This window comes from Apus apus, chromosome 12 (genome assembly GCF_020740795.1).
Source record: "Apus apus isolate bApuApu2 chromosome 12, bApuApu2.pri.cur, whole genome shotgun sequence".
In the NCBI taxonomy this organism is placed as follows: domain Eukaryota; kingdom Metazoa; phylum Chordata; class Aves; order Apodiformes; family Apodidae; genus Apus; species Apus apus.
Genome location: NC_067293.1, coordinates 17,871,569 through 17,890,243, shown reverse-complemented (window position 1 = coordinate 17,890,243; position 18,675 = coordinate 17,871,569). Strand labels below are relative to the sequence as shown.

Genomic DNA, 18,675 nt, shown 5'->3' with positions numbered 1-18,675 from the left:
AAAATATTTTTTTCACCTAAGATAGTTTCCAACTTCTCTGAAGATTGGAGGCTTATTCACTTAAGAGTTATTCCTACCAAGCCTTTCTACTCTTTTCTAAATTGGAAGTCTTTTGACTTTAAGGCTTAAGAATCAGCTTTCTTCTGCTATTCCCTAACTTATGCCCATTTATTTTAGCAGGCAAGGCTTAGATGCTCCCTCTCACTCTCCCTTTCCACACAGTTCCCTGGAGCAATGATCTCTGTTATACCTACAGTTAATTACAAATACATAATTATTGTTCTCGGACTGTTTCAGAAGCTTCCCAACACTCTGACTAGAGTTGCTGGCATGGAGTTGCAGCAATTAATCCATCAGACCTGATGCATTTCTGGCTGCGCTGACTGAGCACTTTGTGCCTTCAGCACTCAAAAAATGTAACAGCATGGGGGAATGGGAGAATCTTATACAGAGTTATTCATTAGATACTAGCCTTTAAGTTCAAAATACTTTGTTTTTCTGGTACTGGCACTGAAAACTTGTACTGGTACTGAGATAAAGCCTACGGTGAAAGGGAAATCTCTAAGGATTTACAAGTTCAGATAAGCTTTTGACAAGCTCCAAGCAAGTGCCTGACTTTTTTTTTTTTCAAAGCCTTTTACACATACTGTGCTTCCAGTGGGGATTAAAATTTGTCATAAAACATTGATGTGCTGTTAAATTCAGAAAGCATGCAGTGACTTTTAGAAAACAGCTTGCTATCACAGAGTTGGTTCTGGAAACAACTTCTAAAAGCACTGGGAATCTTCAGGGATTTGGAGTGTGTGTATATATAGAGACACACACATATAGACACATCTTTTAACCCACAATTCTAACTTTATATGACTTCTGGAAATATATATTTAGCAGGAATGTTACTTTTGACTTTTCTACCTGTTCTGGATGGCAGCCTGAAAAGGTAGAAAAGATAAAAGTTTCAAGTATTCCATGGGCTCAGCAGTGACAGTGTGATGAACCTTAAAGAGCCTGGATTCCAAGGCAGGAGAACTCATCTCAGCCTGAGCAAAATCACCTGTGAAACAACCTGTTGCAGAGCATCCAGGCTCTGAGAATCAACCCGTTTATCATTGTAACTCCAGGTGAAGGAGAAAAATCACCATCTTTCTCACAGCATCTTAAAAAAATATATATAAATAAATGTTTCAAGGAATTCAAGAATACACTTTGTAAATGTTCAATTTCTATTATGGTAATTTTATTTCTAAAAATAAAAAATAAATGTAAATACTCAAGAAAAATTGTGATTCTCTAAAGTAAAATTTTACGTTTATAAGAGGTGATATCTATTACTCTTAAACATTATAGGGATTTTTGCTTTACTTCCAAGAGATAGTAAGAAATGTACACTTAGGAGTCAAGGCAGGTTTATAACATTATGATCCATGATTTACTTTCTTCATTGCTCACTGGAGAGACCCACTGATGTGTGGGTGTGTTTGGAACAGTTCCTCCACACAAAGGCAGTGTGAGGGGCACAGTGGCCATTCTCTCATGAGTCCTGTGGCCACACTGCGTCAGCTCTGCAGCTCAGGGATGATGAGAGAAAGTAAATTGTGAAGGATCTTCAGGATCACCTGAGCTGTGTGTCTGGCAGTTTTCCTTTTTTCAGATAACTGTTCAGCAAAATGTGAGGACTGAGTCAATTTTTAGACTAATATAATATGCCTGTGATAATTAAAAATCCCAACATGCTAGTTGTTCTTTCTCTTGGCAGTAAATTAAGATTATTAACGTATATTAATTGTACTGACCACAGTGCCTGCCATACTAAAAATGCTTCTTGTGACATGTAAGTTTGTATGACTTGTTCAAGACTAAGTGGTTTGCTAGAGATTATGTTCTTGCCATGGACCATTGAGAGACATTTAAAAAAAATTAGGTGTTGGACAGGTTGTAAAACTCTATGTACATTCCTCTTCAATGGGTAGTGAATTTCTTGAAGCACCTGTGTTTGTTTCAGATTTTCTGAAGTGCAGTAGTATTGCCCCATCTGGAGAGTGGGCACTTGGCTTCTCTGTGGCTTAGGAATCAGTACACAAAACTTTGGTCCTTCTCAGTTTGAATATTAATGTTAGTCTACTAGATAACTATCATAGTAATATTTTATGACAGTAACCCAAAAGCAGAATGAAAGCAAACACTCACAGACAGGGCCAGCCACCAGTTCATATGTAGCAGCACAATTATTTTCTTTGAGCAAGTCAGTTCCTATATCTCTGGTGGGAGAAGATAGGACCTAGAGTTTCTTTGAACGGCTCTGGCCCAAAGCTGAAACTGCTAGAAATATTTCTGGGTTTTGGTGACCTTTCACTGCTGTCAGGCAAACCTGAATGGGAGGCTTTGCATTTTTCAGCTGATATAAAATGCCACATCCTGTGCTCCAGAGCTGTACCTGGTTTTCCAGATGAGCAACTATACACTAAATGGAAATACAATCTACAAATTCAGTCAGTTCAGTTATTCACTGAGACAACTTTATTTGTTTAGCTCATGTGTATGTTGTCCAATGAGACATTAGAAATCCTCGTGCTTTTTGCCTGAAATAAAACTTCCCATAAGGGATTTCACTAGAATTTGCTATAATTGGGGAAAATGAGAGGATTGTCCCCAAAGGAAAATAGATGCAAAAAGCACAACTTCAACTGGAAGACCATTCTGAAATTCATCTAAAGGGATGCTACCAGATTACTTTCCAATATTTTTAGGCATAGTCCTTTTAAAGGAATGCTTTGGGCAACACTTGCAAAGTTGGGAATAAATCTTCTCACATGAAGGTTCTCTAAGAGCACAGATCATCTCCTTTCTGATCCATAGCCCTTGGTGGAGAGGTTTAGTCTCTCACTGTTACCATCTGTGGGGTGTTCATGTGGATTGGCATTAAGATTTAGAGATCTTTAGCTGGAAGGCAGGATAACAAAATTATTGCCTAGTTGCATCGATCCACAATATCAGTTAAAGGATGTGTTCAAAGATGCATAAGAATTTTACTTCAGGAAATGGATTAACTAAGGCACTTTTCTGCCAGTGTAATTTTTAACAAAGGAAAGGCTTTCCAAGCTGCACAATGCAGAATTCACCTAATTATCACTGTTGATAAAGTTGCTCTCATTATTTGCTAGCAAAACTAGGTTATTAAGTTGCTGTATGACGTTTAATTTTACATACTTCACTCAACTTCCATTGTATTTATAAATAAACATTATAATGACATATAACATGAAGTTAATCAGTTTTTTTAATTAAAGAAAACAACACAACAAAACACAACATTGCATATAGGGGTGGAGAAGATATTTTAGATATACAGATGTTCTCAGTGCACAGTGAAATCTTCTGATCAGAAGAGGTGTACATGCAGGTACATTTTCTGGACATCCATGGGGATTTTATGTGCCCATACTCTTCTGTTCTTGGCTTTCATATGCCTGTATTATTTCTGCATGTAGTGTATTATTAATTATACATTACCTGTATTATTAAATACCTGCATTTCATATACCTCTAGTATTTACAATGCTAAGAAGTAAAATGAATGTGTTTATTCTAAGTTAATTCTCAGAATAAGAACTTCTGCTCCAGCAGTTTCAGTTTAATATCAGGAATTATATTGACTTGTTTTTCTTTGCAGTGTAAAACCTTGTCTGGGATTTGTGACCACATCATTTCTCTCTCATCTGATTCTCTGGTGTCACAGTCAGCACATCTTGAGGTAGTTCATCTCACCAGCATTATGCCCAGTGAGGGTTTGGTAAGTAGCAAAGCAGTTTAAAGTCTAACTTTGTTAGAATATGGAATACAAGCCTCAAGGTTTTTTAGGTTGATTTCTCTTTTTAACTTATGAAGAAATCAAAATGTGATTTCATGTGATGTCCCACTTTTTTGGTAAGCTGAACTGGATTTCTGGAAGTGGTTTAATTAACATTTATCTAAATAAAGGGAGTGTAATTGTTTTTAAAAATTAAAACCTGTTTCAACTGGGACTTCACATGCAACTGGTAGCTGTATGAGCAGCTCAAGAAAAGTTATAGTCCTTTGAGAGCCATATTGCAGATTTTGGAAGGTACCAAAGTAATCCCCAAATACATACATAAACAAATAAAATTAACTAAATATAATTAATGTGCTTTGAAAATTATTAGTGGAAGTTACAAAACTAACAAATTAAAATAATATTTCTATATTATTTCAATATCTGAGTCTTTGCTCATAGAAAATGAGCATCATATGCAAATCCTGTCAAAGTTACAAAAGCAAAATTGTTTTGAGGTGTGCATATTAATTTGAGGATGATGCATTTTAATGACATGAGAGGGGTTTGTATGACTACGTAAGTTTACTTTATTCTTAGAGTAATTATTCAACAAAACATGACAACAACATAAACCACCTTTAATTCTGTGGCATTACAGATGCTTAGCCCAGTATGTAATCAGCAAGATGGGCACAATTTGCTTGCTGTGCTGCTGCATCCCAGTGGCCAAATGTACTCCATTCATGGCCCAGTTTTCCATCTAGGTCTGCTTTCTGGGTTAATGCAGGGATTTCAAGGAAATAACAGGTCAGTAACATCTACAGCCTGTGTGCTGTATGTGCTGTAAATCACAAAAAGTGTCAGGGCTTTTGACTTGCATTAAGCCTCCTCCATCCTGCATGCAGTGTCTGGAGCTCTGTCTAGTTTTTTCTTTTCTGTCTAGAAATGGATTTCTGCTGGTCTGCTTGGGGAGAAGTTCACTATCACTGCTGCAGAGGACATAAACACAGATAGGATGTATTTTCCTCAGGGGTGATGGAACATACCAAGCAGGGCTTGGCATTGCTGGTGCTTCCTATTCAGTGACATCTTTAGAACTAGGAGAGGAGGGTAGACTGGTGGGGAACAGAAAGAGTGCAGCCTGCTTCAAAAACGGCACGCCCTACGGTGAGCTGAAAATATCACGGTGTGCAGCACCAGGCAGGTGGCTTTCAGGAGTTGGTGGGGGTGTGAACAGTATGCTTTCTGAGCAGGTTATGAAGTGTCAGAGTATAATTCAAACCTTCAAGGACGAGTGACCAAGATGAGAGCTGTTGGCTGGATGGCTGTGGCTGGTCATGGGGTCCACGCTTTTCTCCAGGCCACCCTCTTTTCTGATGGAACATCCATCAGACGGAGCCCGTGCTGTGAAAATGCTGTAAACTGGATTCTGTTACTGGGTGGAAAAACATGGTGTAGCTCTCCACAAGAGAGACAAATACTGCAATCAAAATTGCCCAGAATTTATATATTTAGTTTAGATTAAGTGAAATCTCAGAGAATGACAGCTTCCTGGGGGAAGGCTCTATAACATGTTAGGTTGAGAAGTTCCTTACAGTCAATTTTGCTGACACTGTATTCTGGTTAGAAAAAAATACAGGAAAAAAAGGACTATAAATGGGAATAAAAGAAAAATCATGTGAAAAGGAGAAGAAAACATTAATCAGAATCAACTATAGAACAGAGTAATGAATTACAAATGGCTTTCTCATGATTGTATAGCATTTTTTCCACAGGATCTCTGCTCCATTCAAGAGACAAATGAGTGCTATTCACTGAATGGAAAGTATTCAGAGTTCCGTTTTTATCCTTATCGTTCAGTGCAGGGGTTGAGGTCTTATTTACCACACTCCAGCTAAGCTCTGCATTCCCTTGAGTTGCTAATTTCATCGTGAGGCTTTTTTTTTTTCTCTGGCCTTACTGAGTGCTTCACAGACACCAGTTAATTCATCCTCACAACACACTTGTGAAAACGATATCATTAGTTTAGTTTTGTAGATAGGAATCCAATGCACAGATCAATTTGTGTAAAAATCCCTAAAAATCTATTTTCCAGGAGAAGCTTATCATAGAACTTTTCAGAGCAGCTGTTAGCATAAGTTCAGAATACAGTCTCTCTTGGTTTTAAGTGCAGCTGAGGTTTCCAGAGCTACTGAGAACTCAAGCTTCGTGCAGGGTTGGCACCTAGAAAATGAATGCTATTTGCCATTGGTGAAAAATATGTTGTAAATTAGTCACACGTATATAAGAATTCAGTTATCTGGAATGCTTTTCAGTTGACTTTTAATTAAGAGTCTTTCTCTATTTTCAAAACTGCTTTTATTATTCGCCTTCTAATTTCTTCAACAAATGAGCCAGAAATCCTATAGACTTTGCAGGAGCTTACACAGAAACTGAATTAATTTCCAAGTTCAAGTCCACACAGTTGCTACACAGGGTCAGAACTCCCGTGGGGCAGTGTTTGCTTGTTTAATTGTTTAAATAAATTCTGTATCATAAAGCATTTTCACCAAGGGATTTTAAGGCATTTGAATGTGCATCTTCTGTTCTATTGTTTTCTAACTTTCTGCCCATGCTTTTATGAGCTTAATAATATTTATCGGTTTTTTTCCTCCCCAAAGTATCTGCTTTTTCAGTCTGCTTTATTACAGAATTGTCTTATCTTATGCATTCTGCAGAACATACTCTCTGCTGGTCGTTTCATGGCAGTTTGCTGGACAAAAGCATTTGCATGAGGAAGGACAGATTTTAGGTTCTGTTCCAAGCTCTGATTGTGTTCACATCCTGATCTCTGCAAGCATTTGCTGGCCTGCAGAAACATACTGGCTTTTTCCTCTCTTTCCATTCCTTCCCAAGCTGTATCAGTTGTACATACAAGTTAAATTGCTTCCTCCTTTTCCTCTTTAGCCACTGAATTTTCAGTGACAAGTAATAAAACACCCTCCGTATCTTTTCCATTTCATTTATAAGTAACTTTAAAGGCTGTAAAACACTTTCTGCTGAACAGTAGGACTGGGTATGGTTACACCATGTACATCTGAAGTGTGCTGCGTGATCAGCCTGAATATGATGTCTGGAATGAAGAGCTTTGTTTCAAACTGCCAGTTTGACAAACTTGAAATAAATTCCTGTGCTAACAAAGTATTAGACTGTGAGAACCACCGTGAACTCTGACAGAAAGAGAACATAAATACAGAGGGTTTTATGAAATAGAAGATAATAAAATAACTTTATGATTTAAGAAAATTCCCTTCCTGGGCTTTTAGTTTTTCAGTTCTTTTGAGTTATTTCTTAAGGGTTGTAGCATGACAAAGGAAATTGGGTAATTTTTATACTTAAAAATGCTGTTTAAAAGTTACTTTTCCATCTGTTTAGACCAAGATAGGTTTCCATGCCATTGCATTGCACAGTAAACTTCCTTTTGAAGTTACAGATACTTCTGGTACATTAAACTCTAGTGTTTTAGTTTTCAGACACTGCACATCACTGCTCAGTACAAGGCAAGATTTGTCTCAAAACTGTGATATTTCAAAAAAAAAAAAATTCTACTGTCCTGGAATTTATTATGTTTCAAGCGTCCATAGAGCAAGTTTGGGATTCAGGAGTCCAGCTCCATGATTAGCCAAAGCTGAGGCAGCAGCACACACTTGATATTTCTGGGCCTGATGCACCTGGCACCAGCAACAGGCTCTTGAGACAAGAGTCAGTTACTGTGTGCAGAGGGAGAGGTGCAGCTACTACTAAATCCTGGAGGGCAGGTGGGTGAAAGGCTGTGCAGACCTTACTATGAATTACCTCCTGAGCCACCTTTGGAGCGGTTTTGCTGTCAGATAAACAAATGTAGGCTAAGGGAAATAATGTTTTATTGGAAATGGTGGTTATAGAGGCTGTCTACAAGATGGGAGCATGAAGGGTTTGGGGTTTTTTTCCTCCTACTAATTTTGGATTATCAGCGCTTGTCAGTAGTGGAAGATTAGTTTTTATTATTATTAGACCCAGTGTTATTTCAGACTAAACTCACTTTTAATCCTCTAAACTTGATGTGCTGCACATATATTTAAAGATACTTCTGCACAACATGCAACTTTAATCTTCTTTGATGAGAATAATGATTACTCTTAAGCAGGAGATGCTAAGTAGGCACACTGTTGGGTTTTACTGTTTGATTTTATATCTTCTGATGTATGAGGAACGTTTGCTTCTGGAATGCAGTTTCGCTTTTATTCCTCTTCCTTCCCTTCCTCCCCCCCCCTTTTTTTTTCCCTGTTGTTCTTTTTTGTGTCTGAGCTTCCTACTGCTGATAGAAACAGTGTAATCTGTCACACTTCAATTGAGATATACCCTGTTTATATCCATAGCTTTGTTAATTTTTCTGCAGAGGGCCCTTATTTCATTTAAGAATTTAAGGGAAGCAAAGATTGTGGGAATGAACATTTTTACAAGACCAGCTGTGTATCAATGGAGAAAAGATAAATGAAACAGGCAAGCTGTCAGATGCAAAGACCCTTCTTCTGAAGGATTATTCATGTATCTAACGTACAGCTACTCTTTCAAATAGTACTTCTCTTTATGTGAAATTTGTAATGTAAGGTGATGGAAGCCAATCTTTTCCATTTTTACAAGAAAGGAATTGAAGTGGATTACGAAGGCAGCTTTTTTTATGGAAATACACAAGGCTGCTCTTAAAACAGTTATGGGTGTTAATCTAATAATTTCAGATTATCTTTAAAGGTTTACAGAAACTTGATAAAGTTCTGTCATAACTGACATAGAAAGGTAGCCTAACTTTTTTTATTGTCCATGTGTTTCTACTTGTGTTAGGTTTAGTAAGAGGACTTTAAGAAAGAAGAATAAACTCTCTACTGAGTAAGATGGTTCAGATAAATGCATAGAGCTGTGTATTAGGCTATGTAGTAGCAAATAAATGTATATGCCTCTGTCCAAATTTGGTGGTTAAAGCAAGGTTAAAGAAGCATTTTATGTTTGGGGCAAAAAGATCAAGGAGCACAGCTGTTCCCTGGGAGTTTGTAGCATTACAAACTTGCATCTTTGCTGTTGGTGCTTCATTGTCTCATAAAACTGGCTGTTTGGATCTGGGCCTGGGGACAGAGGCTGCTTCACTTCTTCAGCTGCAGTGTCAAATCAGTACTTGCTTGCACCTTATTTTATCTGACAGAATTTTTTTCAGAGTGTATTTCCATTTTATTTTTTTTTTAGGCATATGAGCCATAAAAATGTTTGTATTAGTAGAAATGGAATGCCATGATGAACAAAAAGATAGCCTGTTAAATTGAAAGCAAAGTCCAGGTCTTGTGCCTGATTTGGACTGTGGGTACTTGAGTGCTTTTCTTGGGTTCACAGAGTAAACAGCTCTCTGAATGACTAAGTGTTGCAGTTTTGGACATTGCTCATAAGCCAGAGTAGATCATTTTCATTTTTCACTGCTAGTTTGATCTAAGTGATCCCCTGAAGTGTTGAGTTTATATCAGTAAACTGTTCTGTGTGTATATATATGAGCAATTTAAACTTTTGAGAGGTTCTGCCAACCTGTGCCAGTAGTACTTACATTACACTTGGAGAGTCTAGTCATTCTCTTTACAAATGTTGATTTTAGAAAGGAAAATAAGGATGGTGACAGGGATGAAGCACACCAGTCACTAAAGCAGGGTTTATAAAGAAACAATATCTCTCTGTTACTGTCTTTATACGTTGGAGGATAAATTTCCTTTAAAAATCTTCCTGCCCCAGAAAGCTACAGAGAGCTGGTTTGAACTGTCTGTGCTGTGTTACACACTGCATTATCTGTTGGAAAAGGATAGGCAAGGGCTGACAGCATATCAAGGACAGGCCTTTTTTTAAGGAAAAATGTTGACAGGGTTGGAAACAGCAATTTGAAGCCCTGTCTTTCAAGCAGGGAACAGATCTGGCCTCTAGAACAGATGACACGGAGGAAATGAAGCCATCTTCAGAACTGGTGTATGTTTTCTAGGGGCTGCTTCTTAGGAATGCTTTCAATTTTCTTTTGAGTACTATACTCAAAACCTTTTCCCAAGTGGAAAAATGTTTTTGGAGCTATTATTTTATGTGATAGATATGTAAAAATGTATCTGTAAAACACGTATAATATAAAGTGCCCTGCATTCTGAACTATATAAAATAATATTAAAAAGTAATTTTTAGATTTTATCTAAAATGCATATATTAATTTTTCAAGGTTTTCAGGTAACACAGATATGTCAACAAGATAAAGTGCTATTTAATGGTCAATAAGGAATAAGCCTTTTCATTATTTTCTTTTGGGAAAACAAGGATGAAAGCTCTATCTAGGAGAATTTGAAGGTTATGAGTCATCACTAAAATTGTTTCTCTTAAAGTTTAGAGCTTATGAGTTTAATACATAAGATGAAAGAGCATATAGTAAAATGTATGGTAATTCTTTAGTGATTAGTCAGTTTTGGTCTCAGATGGCATATGTTAAGACGTGAAATTGTAATTTGATCTTTTTCCAAAAATACATGTAACTTAACAAGAGGCTAAGAGCTTCATGAAGAAATATGTGATGAAATCTGGTGAAAAGTTTAGCTCTATGTAGTATTTTGTCCTTAAATAATCTTAGTCTGTTGAGTGGGGGATCAATCTTGTCAAAACAAGCAGTGTTATAACTGTGATATTAAATTTGATATTGAAATATTAAATGAAATAAGTTATAAAGCAGCCTCACTTAAGAGAACCAAGTAGTCATGGTGAGAAAAATCTAAAATTGAGCTTCTTATTCAGCAGAATTAAGCAACTTCATCAGTTTCAGCCAGTCATTTACAATCTAAATAAAGTTAAAACTTTCTGAAATGGAATCAGCTCATGTTTAGGTAGAAGTCACATTTTCTCATGATGGTAAATCAAACCAAATCCAGCTAGAGCAAGTTATTCAGGGCCTTGTCCAGTCAAGTTTTGATCATCTCCAGGTCAGAGATCAGTCTTGCCAACCTGTTCCAGTGTTTTATCATCCTCATGGTGAAACTGGGGTTGGGGGAGGGGGAAATTATTATTTTTTAATTGAGTTCCATCCTGTGGAACTGAAGATCTTAATTTGTGTTCAGGAATCTGGAAATTGGTTTCTCTGAACAAAATGTTCTCTCTTATTGCTAGGAGCTCTAAACTTCCATTTTGACAGCACAATGTGATGCAAAATTATGGGGAGAATAATGCTTTAGCAGTACAATGTACCAATTAGATTAATTAGGTTTCAAAATTTGATGGATAATGATACTATATGGAGAGATGTCAAGCTCTGACTTGCCACCTCAGAGGCAAGAATACAAGCAACTGAGTCTTGTTGACGTTTGAGGCTGGGTGTGTGTCCAGGTAGATAGGTCCCTATTTAGGTTGTCTCTGTGTCTTCTCAGTTGCCTCCTTGAAGAAGAATTCCTGCTGGACTAATTGCAGAACTCCTGTTAGTTAGTTTTGCTCCATTAATTGGCAAGATGAGCACTGACTGGCTCATGTCTTGGCTGTGGTGACATTTCTGTTGAGCCAGAAATTCAGAAGGTGGGGCATTCAAGTTTCAAGACTCTTCTGGTTTTCAGTTTCAATAGTTCTTTTCTGCTACTAGTCATAAAAAGAGCTCGTGTTCAATATTTCAAATACTGAACAAGCATGAGCTTTTATGCTGTTGCTCAGTGTTGAATTCTGTCCAAAAAACTTTGTTTGGAATTAAAAGCATTAAGTGGGAAAACTGTGCATTTTGTAATGGGTCTTGATGCCTATTTGTTGAACTTAGATTTGCAAATGTTAATTGCCCATGGTTCCTTCCAGTCTCTCAAATACTATGGTCCTTAAACTGGAGTAAACATACTATTCTATTTATCATGCAAACATTTATTTGTTTCCTTCTTTTTTTCAGGGAATGTATATCAAATCAACATATGATGGACTACATGTAATCACAGGAACAACTGAAAATGTAAGCTTCTTTATTCTAAAAGACTTTTATCTTGCATACAAGTAGTTTCTGTATTTCTGCAGTGCATTTTGCAGTATGAAAACTAATCCATCAAGCCACTTTTTATTAATACTGCTTTTCTTTATCTTTTCTGTACATGTAACATATTACCTTTGTGAAAACTTGGAACCCTTGAAAATGGACATAGGAAAATATCTTTGAAGGGAATAATAAATAACAATCTGATAAAATGAAAATATTAAACTTCTTCAAAGATATCTTTCTGTTAGTAGTGTTCATGTATATGTTCTCTCTGGCACAAAAGTGTTTTCCTTTATATTCAGTAAATTTTTCTCATGTAAGAGCATCATCATTAGTCTAAAATAGTATCTGTTGTACTTAATTTTAGTTCTCTACTTTAAGTAAATCTCTCAGGACATGGGACAGTTCAGCTTCATATAAAAGCAGAGGAATTTCTCTGTCAAGAGAACAGTAAAATTAATATAATGGGAAAAAAAAACCAAACACTTTTTATATTGACCAGAGTAGTCACAAAAATTGCAGAGTTCCTGATAACTGTAACTTTCCTCTGAGCAGCCCTTAATTTATACAATCAGCTAACTTTATGCAGTGAGTAAATATTCTCATACTACAATAAGTACTTCTTTTGCTAAGAGTTCCTCATTTTCTTCTTAGAATGGACAGTAATTTTTCATATGTTTAAACTACCAAATGAATTTTGAAAGAAGGGTAGAAAAATTAGATTTTGGTGATGATGCCTGTCCTAAGATTGACTCATGGAAAATAAATAGTTTCTGTATGTATAAGCAGTTGAGTAAAATGGATTGTAAAATGATACATTTAAAAATAGTTACAGTATCACCAGTGTGGGTGGATGTAAAAAACAGGGGTAATGGGGAAAGATAACTGAAGATGTTATATTCAGTATCAAACAGGCTATGGTATAATCTTTGATAAATATAAAGCTAGCAGTAATCACTGCCAGGACTATTACTAAGTAGGGAGAAATCATGGGAAATGCAAACAGCTTTTGGTTCCCAAATGGAAGGAAATGGATGATTTGAAAATGTTAAAAACCAAGTTACTTAACAATCCAAATCGCTATTACGTGAGGGTGTATAAAAATAACCATTCCTGAAAGAATTGTATTAGAGCAAGGTAAGCACCATTGTGTTTTCATATTTTCCACATTTTGTAGTAAAAATGAGACCAAAAAAAATGTATGAATTATAATGTTGATTGCAGTCCCAGAATCCAACCCCAAAGCCCCCAGAAATGCTGCAGCACATGAATCAGTATGACTGATCATTGCAAAAAATAAACAGGATGACAAGAACAACCAAGTTGTTCCTAAATACCTTTTTTGTTACTTAACTTGCAATTCATAATTACAAATTTGAAACAAATAAATTAGATTGCAGCAAATGACTATGACCAACTTCCTCATGGAACCCATCCCTTCTGGTTTTCACGAAGTGCTGTTGTCACACTGTGTTCCTTCAGCCCTGGATCTGCTCAGCAGCATATAGCTGGATAAACTGCAAGTTCAGATTTCATAAAGCTAATAGTGAAATTATATACTGCTGACACCCAGGGAACACAAAATGAGCACTGTGTGTGTCTAGCCCAAGATGCAAATGCTTGCAGGCAGCAGTGGCACTGGCCCCCTGGGTGAGCTTGAACACACTGTTCTATTTACATTTCAAATATTGAGTAGTACTGCATGACACAGGTTTGTCCCTCAGTGTTTAGGAACTGCAAACCCATGGAAAGCCTCATGATTTGTGTGTCACGATTTGTGAAGACAAGTCTAATGCAGGCTAAACTTAAAATCTGTTTGCTTATTTATATGGATACCACTGGCAGTATTTAGAAGTCTTAAAATAACTGGATGTGTATCTGGGGTCCTGAAACTTGTGAATGATTCATCTTGATTATGTCGCAACAGATTTTGTTCATAGACTGGATTACTTCTGATATAATTAATCCACTTTTTAACTGTAATTCTAATTACTTTTAGTAATATAATGCTCTTTGTAGGGAAAATATTTATATATTTATAATTGTCATTCACAGGAGAAGTTACTAAATTGCCAGCCGTTGAAACTTTTCATTTGACTAAACTTCAGGTGTCCAAACTTTTTTGATAAGACTTCACCATAAAAAGTTGCTTTTTTTTTTTTTTTTTGCTAAAAGTATAATCACATGTACAGATAAACCAGCTTCAAAGACCTTTAGTTTCTGGCATTTCAGCAAATTGATTTTTCTTTCCTTTAGAAGGGATAATTGACCTCAGAGACAGTGCTTAATTTGAAAAGGTAATAATTAGCTCATTGTTTGAGGTGGACCAATCTGTCCTCTACTCTGTATCTAAGGGGCAGACATTTAACCTTCAAGTCCCCTGGCTGGTCTACTTCCTAAATACCTGATTTCCACACTGATTTATTTATTGTGGTGATGTCTTATATCTTTGAATCTTTTCTGGTATTTTGTCTTGAATTTCAAGTTTTCACTCTTGTGAACTAGTGCGTAATGCAAGTAGTTGCTTTGAGTTCTCAGTTCTCTGCTCCTGACTATGACTGCTGATCTCCTGCATGCCTTGCAGATTTTCTTTCAGATGAAAGATCTGATTTCATTGAAGCATTTAAAACCAGTTTGCTAAACAGCAGTTGGCTACATTCAAGTGGCTTTTCAGTGGGATTTAGTCCATTTTAATGTGATCAGAAGAAGCTACACTTGGGATAAGGGAGTTCTTAACTCATTGATTGCAAAATCATGTGATATGTGGAATAGTGTGTGTGTACACAAAATCTCCTGCCAGCTAGTCTGTCACTGACATTATCCAGCTGTAAATTACCACTTTCTGAGCTCAAATTGTCAATCTAGTAATGGAAGTGCTGGAGCTGTAGTGTATTGGCAGGGTATCTTCAGTGCCCTTAAGCAGTAGAACTGCTGTGTGAAGGACCCTGCTTTTCTGTTACATGCACAGCTGGTCCAGCCCTGCCCACACAGTTAGCTCAGTATTTGTGAAGTTAAGAGATTTACTTGTATGTGATGTACATTCACTCAGTATGTTCCCAGTAAGATTGGGACTGCTCATATTCCCCAGAGAGAGGTGAAGAAGCTAGAATAGTTCGACCAGTCAAAAAGGCTGCTCATCACCAATGGAGGTGGGATTCTAGATGGCTTCATTGAATCACTATTCATAAAAAACCTATTTCCTTATAAACACAGTTTTCATAAATATGACCAATTCTTGTTCCTGACAACAGTGATACTTCTTTGGGCACAGATTTCTTGCCTCCTTCAACATTCATTATTTTAATTCCTGCTCTTCCCTTCCCTCCTCCATACCCCCCATGTCAAGTTGATTATTTTCTCTTGTCCTTAGTCTCCTGCTGATCAGTGTAAGAAGATCCATGCTGGTGATGAGGTGATCCAGGTGAACCATCAAACTGTGGTAAGTATTTTGGAAATTCTACTCTGCAGGCTTTGCCTATTCCCACTGCTAAAAACCTAATAGTTCTTCTTAGAAGATACTTTTGCCAAACTAGATTATTACTCATGTCTTTTAGAATATCATAACTTCTGGTTATGCTTAATAAGAAAAGTCACCAAATGAGTCAGTAACCAGCCCAGCAGGATTAAGCTAAATTTCATTTCCACAGATGCTGTTCAACATCATACTCATTCTATAGGGAGATTCCAGAATATTTCATTTTTAAACTTAGCTGTGTCTCTTCAGTCAAGTTATCACAACTTGTGATGATCAATACCGTGCTTATAATTAACATTATTTCCATTAGCAGACTAGAATAATTCAAAGACAACCACTGTAGTCAATGTAATCAATATTCTAATGCTAGCAATGTGATGTAACCCATTTTGAAATTGATTTGAGTAACCTTACAAAAGGCTTCCATCTCTGCAGTGGTTTTGCAGGTTTCCAGAGCTGTAAACTGTTGCTCACCAAGTAAAGGAGCATGGATTTGTGCCTGCACAGAGTCCTTGCTAGAACCCTGGGTTGTTACAGAATTTCCAAGATAAACAGTTAAAATGTTATTTACAACACATCTGGTGAAATCCATGATCTCCAGTCTCACGTTTAGTTTTCCATAGAGACTCTGCTGAAAGCATTAAAAGCCCAGGTGATAAATATATAGCTGTTAGTGTTATTTCTCATCCCCTCTTCTACCTGTTCCTTGGTAAGAGAGGCTCCATGCTTTCCAAAATGTAAACACAAGATACACAAGTTAAGACACACAGTTTGAAGATGCAGAAATACACTCTCTTCAGATATTTGTATGCTTCAGAGATTTTGCATCCCACATGTGTTATCTTTGTTCTTCGTTTAAGACATTTTCTTAAGAAGGAAGTTGCTGTCACATTTTGATGATCTAACAAATATACAGTCCATTCAACACAAGAAGTTTTGAAAGAATCTAGTCTGCAGATGATTAGACTTAGTAATTTTGTATTGCCAGTAATGCTGCCCTATGAGAGAAAGTATGCATGGATCTCTTTTGAGAGATTCCAAACCTATAACTGACTCCTGGCATCATTTTATCTGATTTTGACTAAACTAAGCCAATGCATTTTCTAGAGAAATTCATATTTGTTCATTTTGTGAGATGATTTGAGTTTTAAAACTTTCACTGGTGTTCCCAAAACCTGTACTCAGTTGTTCCAGTAGTTAATTATTCTCATTGCAGGAGAAAAAAAAAAAAAAAAAAAAAAACAACATTTATTTGTAGTCTACATTTGTCTGGCACAAGCTTCTAGTCCTTTGATCTTGATATATTTTTATCTATTAGATTGAAGAGCTGGTTTCTCATTTAGGTACTTTCAGGATGCAATCAAATAATCTCTTCACTTTTTTTTTTTTATGTAAGATAGCACTTCCAGTTTCTCATCCTAATGCATGACCCTCCTGAACAACCTTTTTAAATTCCCAGCTGTATTTCTCTGCATATTTAACTCTGAGTTCCAGAGCTGTCCAGTGAAAGCATTCACCCATGGGTAGGGCACTGCTCCTGTGCTAAAATAGCCCAAATGAGACTCCAGTACTGAAGCCATTACCAGCTGGCTGTTCACTCTTTTTGAAAGGCTTTTGTTTGGTTTTCATTGAGAAACAGGCAAAAATGAAACAGGACAGTTTCAATTTTTTCCTTTAAAAACAAAAACTAATTTCAAGTTTTTCTCTTTCCAACAAGAAATCCATTTAAAGACAAATAATCATTATCTGTTACCATACTGTGAGTGGAGTAATCTTTTGAAGAGGTTTAAGAGGATGTAGACTTGGAAATCATTGTCCTGTCCCTGCTTTTGAGTGAAGCCAGTGCAGATAAGAGCATTTCTAATCCTGGAGGCATTTCTCTGGGGCTGGGTAGCTGGAGCAGAGGATTAAGTATGCTGACAATGGCAGTGCCTTTGAATTGCTGGATGTGTGGAGTTAAGCATTTGGGGCTTGGCATGGCTAGAATATTTTGGCTGTATGTTTTCAAAAATATTCTTATTAGCTACAATTAATACACTGGTTTTATACAAAGCATTATCTGTACTAAGAAAAAAATACCAGATAGCAAGGAAGTAACTAAATTTACACTGTTAGTTTTTCCCCTGAAACCAGTTACATTAACAAATATTTTAAAATATAAAAAAAACCCACTTGTTTTCCTGTACTTTTCCAACCATTTTTCAATATAGCTGGGAATTTTAAAATAGAAAAAGAGTTGAGAAAGTGTCAAAGGAAAGCAGCTTACAAATTATATAATGCAACAATTGAAAGAGAAATAAAAGACTTCATGGAATCTGGTCTAACCAAGAAACACTCTGTAACACAATTATAAAGATCAAAGAAAAAATAATAGTACTTTAGGCAAGAAATTAATTAAAACAGGCAATTCACAACTGGCTGTTAAGATCATTTAATCATTATTCAATTTCCTTATTTGCTTTTCTGCTTGTCCTTCTTGCTTATTAGATTTGAATAAAACAGCACAAACTTTAGAAATGAGTTATACGTGCTAAATTACTTCCACACTAACTTTTTATTTTTCCCTTCAGTGGCAGCAGGCACCAGTTCTGCCAGTACCTTGTAGATTTTTACTTCATCTCTTATAAAATTATACAGAAGTGCTGAATATACCACTGTACATGTATTTGTTTGCAAAATTATTAATTGCACCTTAGGTTCCCCTAATATTTTCTGCTGCTTAGTTGAAATAAGAAATTGCATATTTTCTTTTTTTGAAGTTGTTTTATATATGGGACATGATCCTTTACAGAGAATTAGGGTGGTCATGCAGTGAAAATAGGATAAAAGTAAAGCTAAGAGAGTTACTAGGCAAGAAACACTTGTTCTGTTCAGTTTCCCATAACAATGATAGTATGGAGCATAGAGCAAAGAGAACAAAACCAGCCATAATAAATATATATACATATTCAGGATGGAAACTAAGTTGGATAATTTAATGCCAAATCATCTACATCTCAGTTTACTGAAGAGACTGGAACTTTCAATGGCAAGTCCCTAAGCAAGGATACGTCTGCTTTGGGCTAACTTTGTGGGCTGGGGAAGTGTGAGAAGGCAAAATTACTGGTCAGGGCTCTGCAGAACTTCGCAGGTGATTTAGAGAAGAAAGGATAACTAAAGACCTGAAGGCAAATGGCATGTTAGGTGAAAAGCAACATAAATATATGGAAAGTAAGTTTTGTTCGTGTTTTAGCTTTGACTTTTCAGATGACAGAAATATGTCAGATCCAAAGTAGTATTGACCCAGCTGCCTGACCATCTGTAAAATATTTGATCTACTTATGTACAGAAAGTGCTTGATAAACTTGACTTTTCAGAAAACTGAAAAATCTTTTTTTTTTTGAGCAT

At 36.4% G+C, this 18,675-nt stretch overlaps 1 protein-coding gene across 1 annotated transcript in view; it reads left to right on the top strand.

Moving 5' to 3' along the window:
• Positions 1-18,675, top strand: part of LOC127389682 (connector enhancer of kinase suppressor of ras 2-like) — a 183,101-nt gene that overhangs the window by 97,144 nt on the left and 67,282 nt on the right. The window contains exons 6-8 of the mRNA XM_051630420.1: positions 3,671-3,790; positions 11,733-11,792; positions 15,184-15,252. Coding sequence (XP_051486380.1) covers positions 3,671-3,790; positions 11,733-11,792; positions 15,184-15,252 — 249 coding nt within the window. The remainder of the gene's footprint in view (positions 1-3,670; positions 3,791-11,732; positions 11,793-15,183; positions 15,253-18,675) is intronic.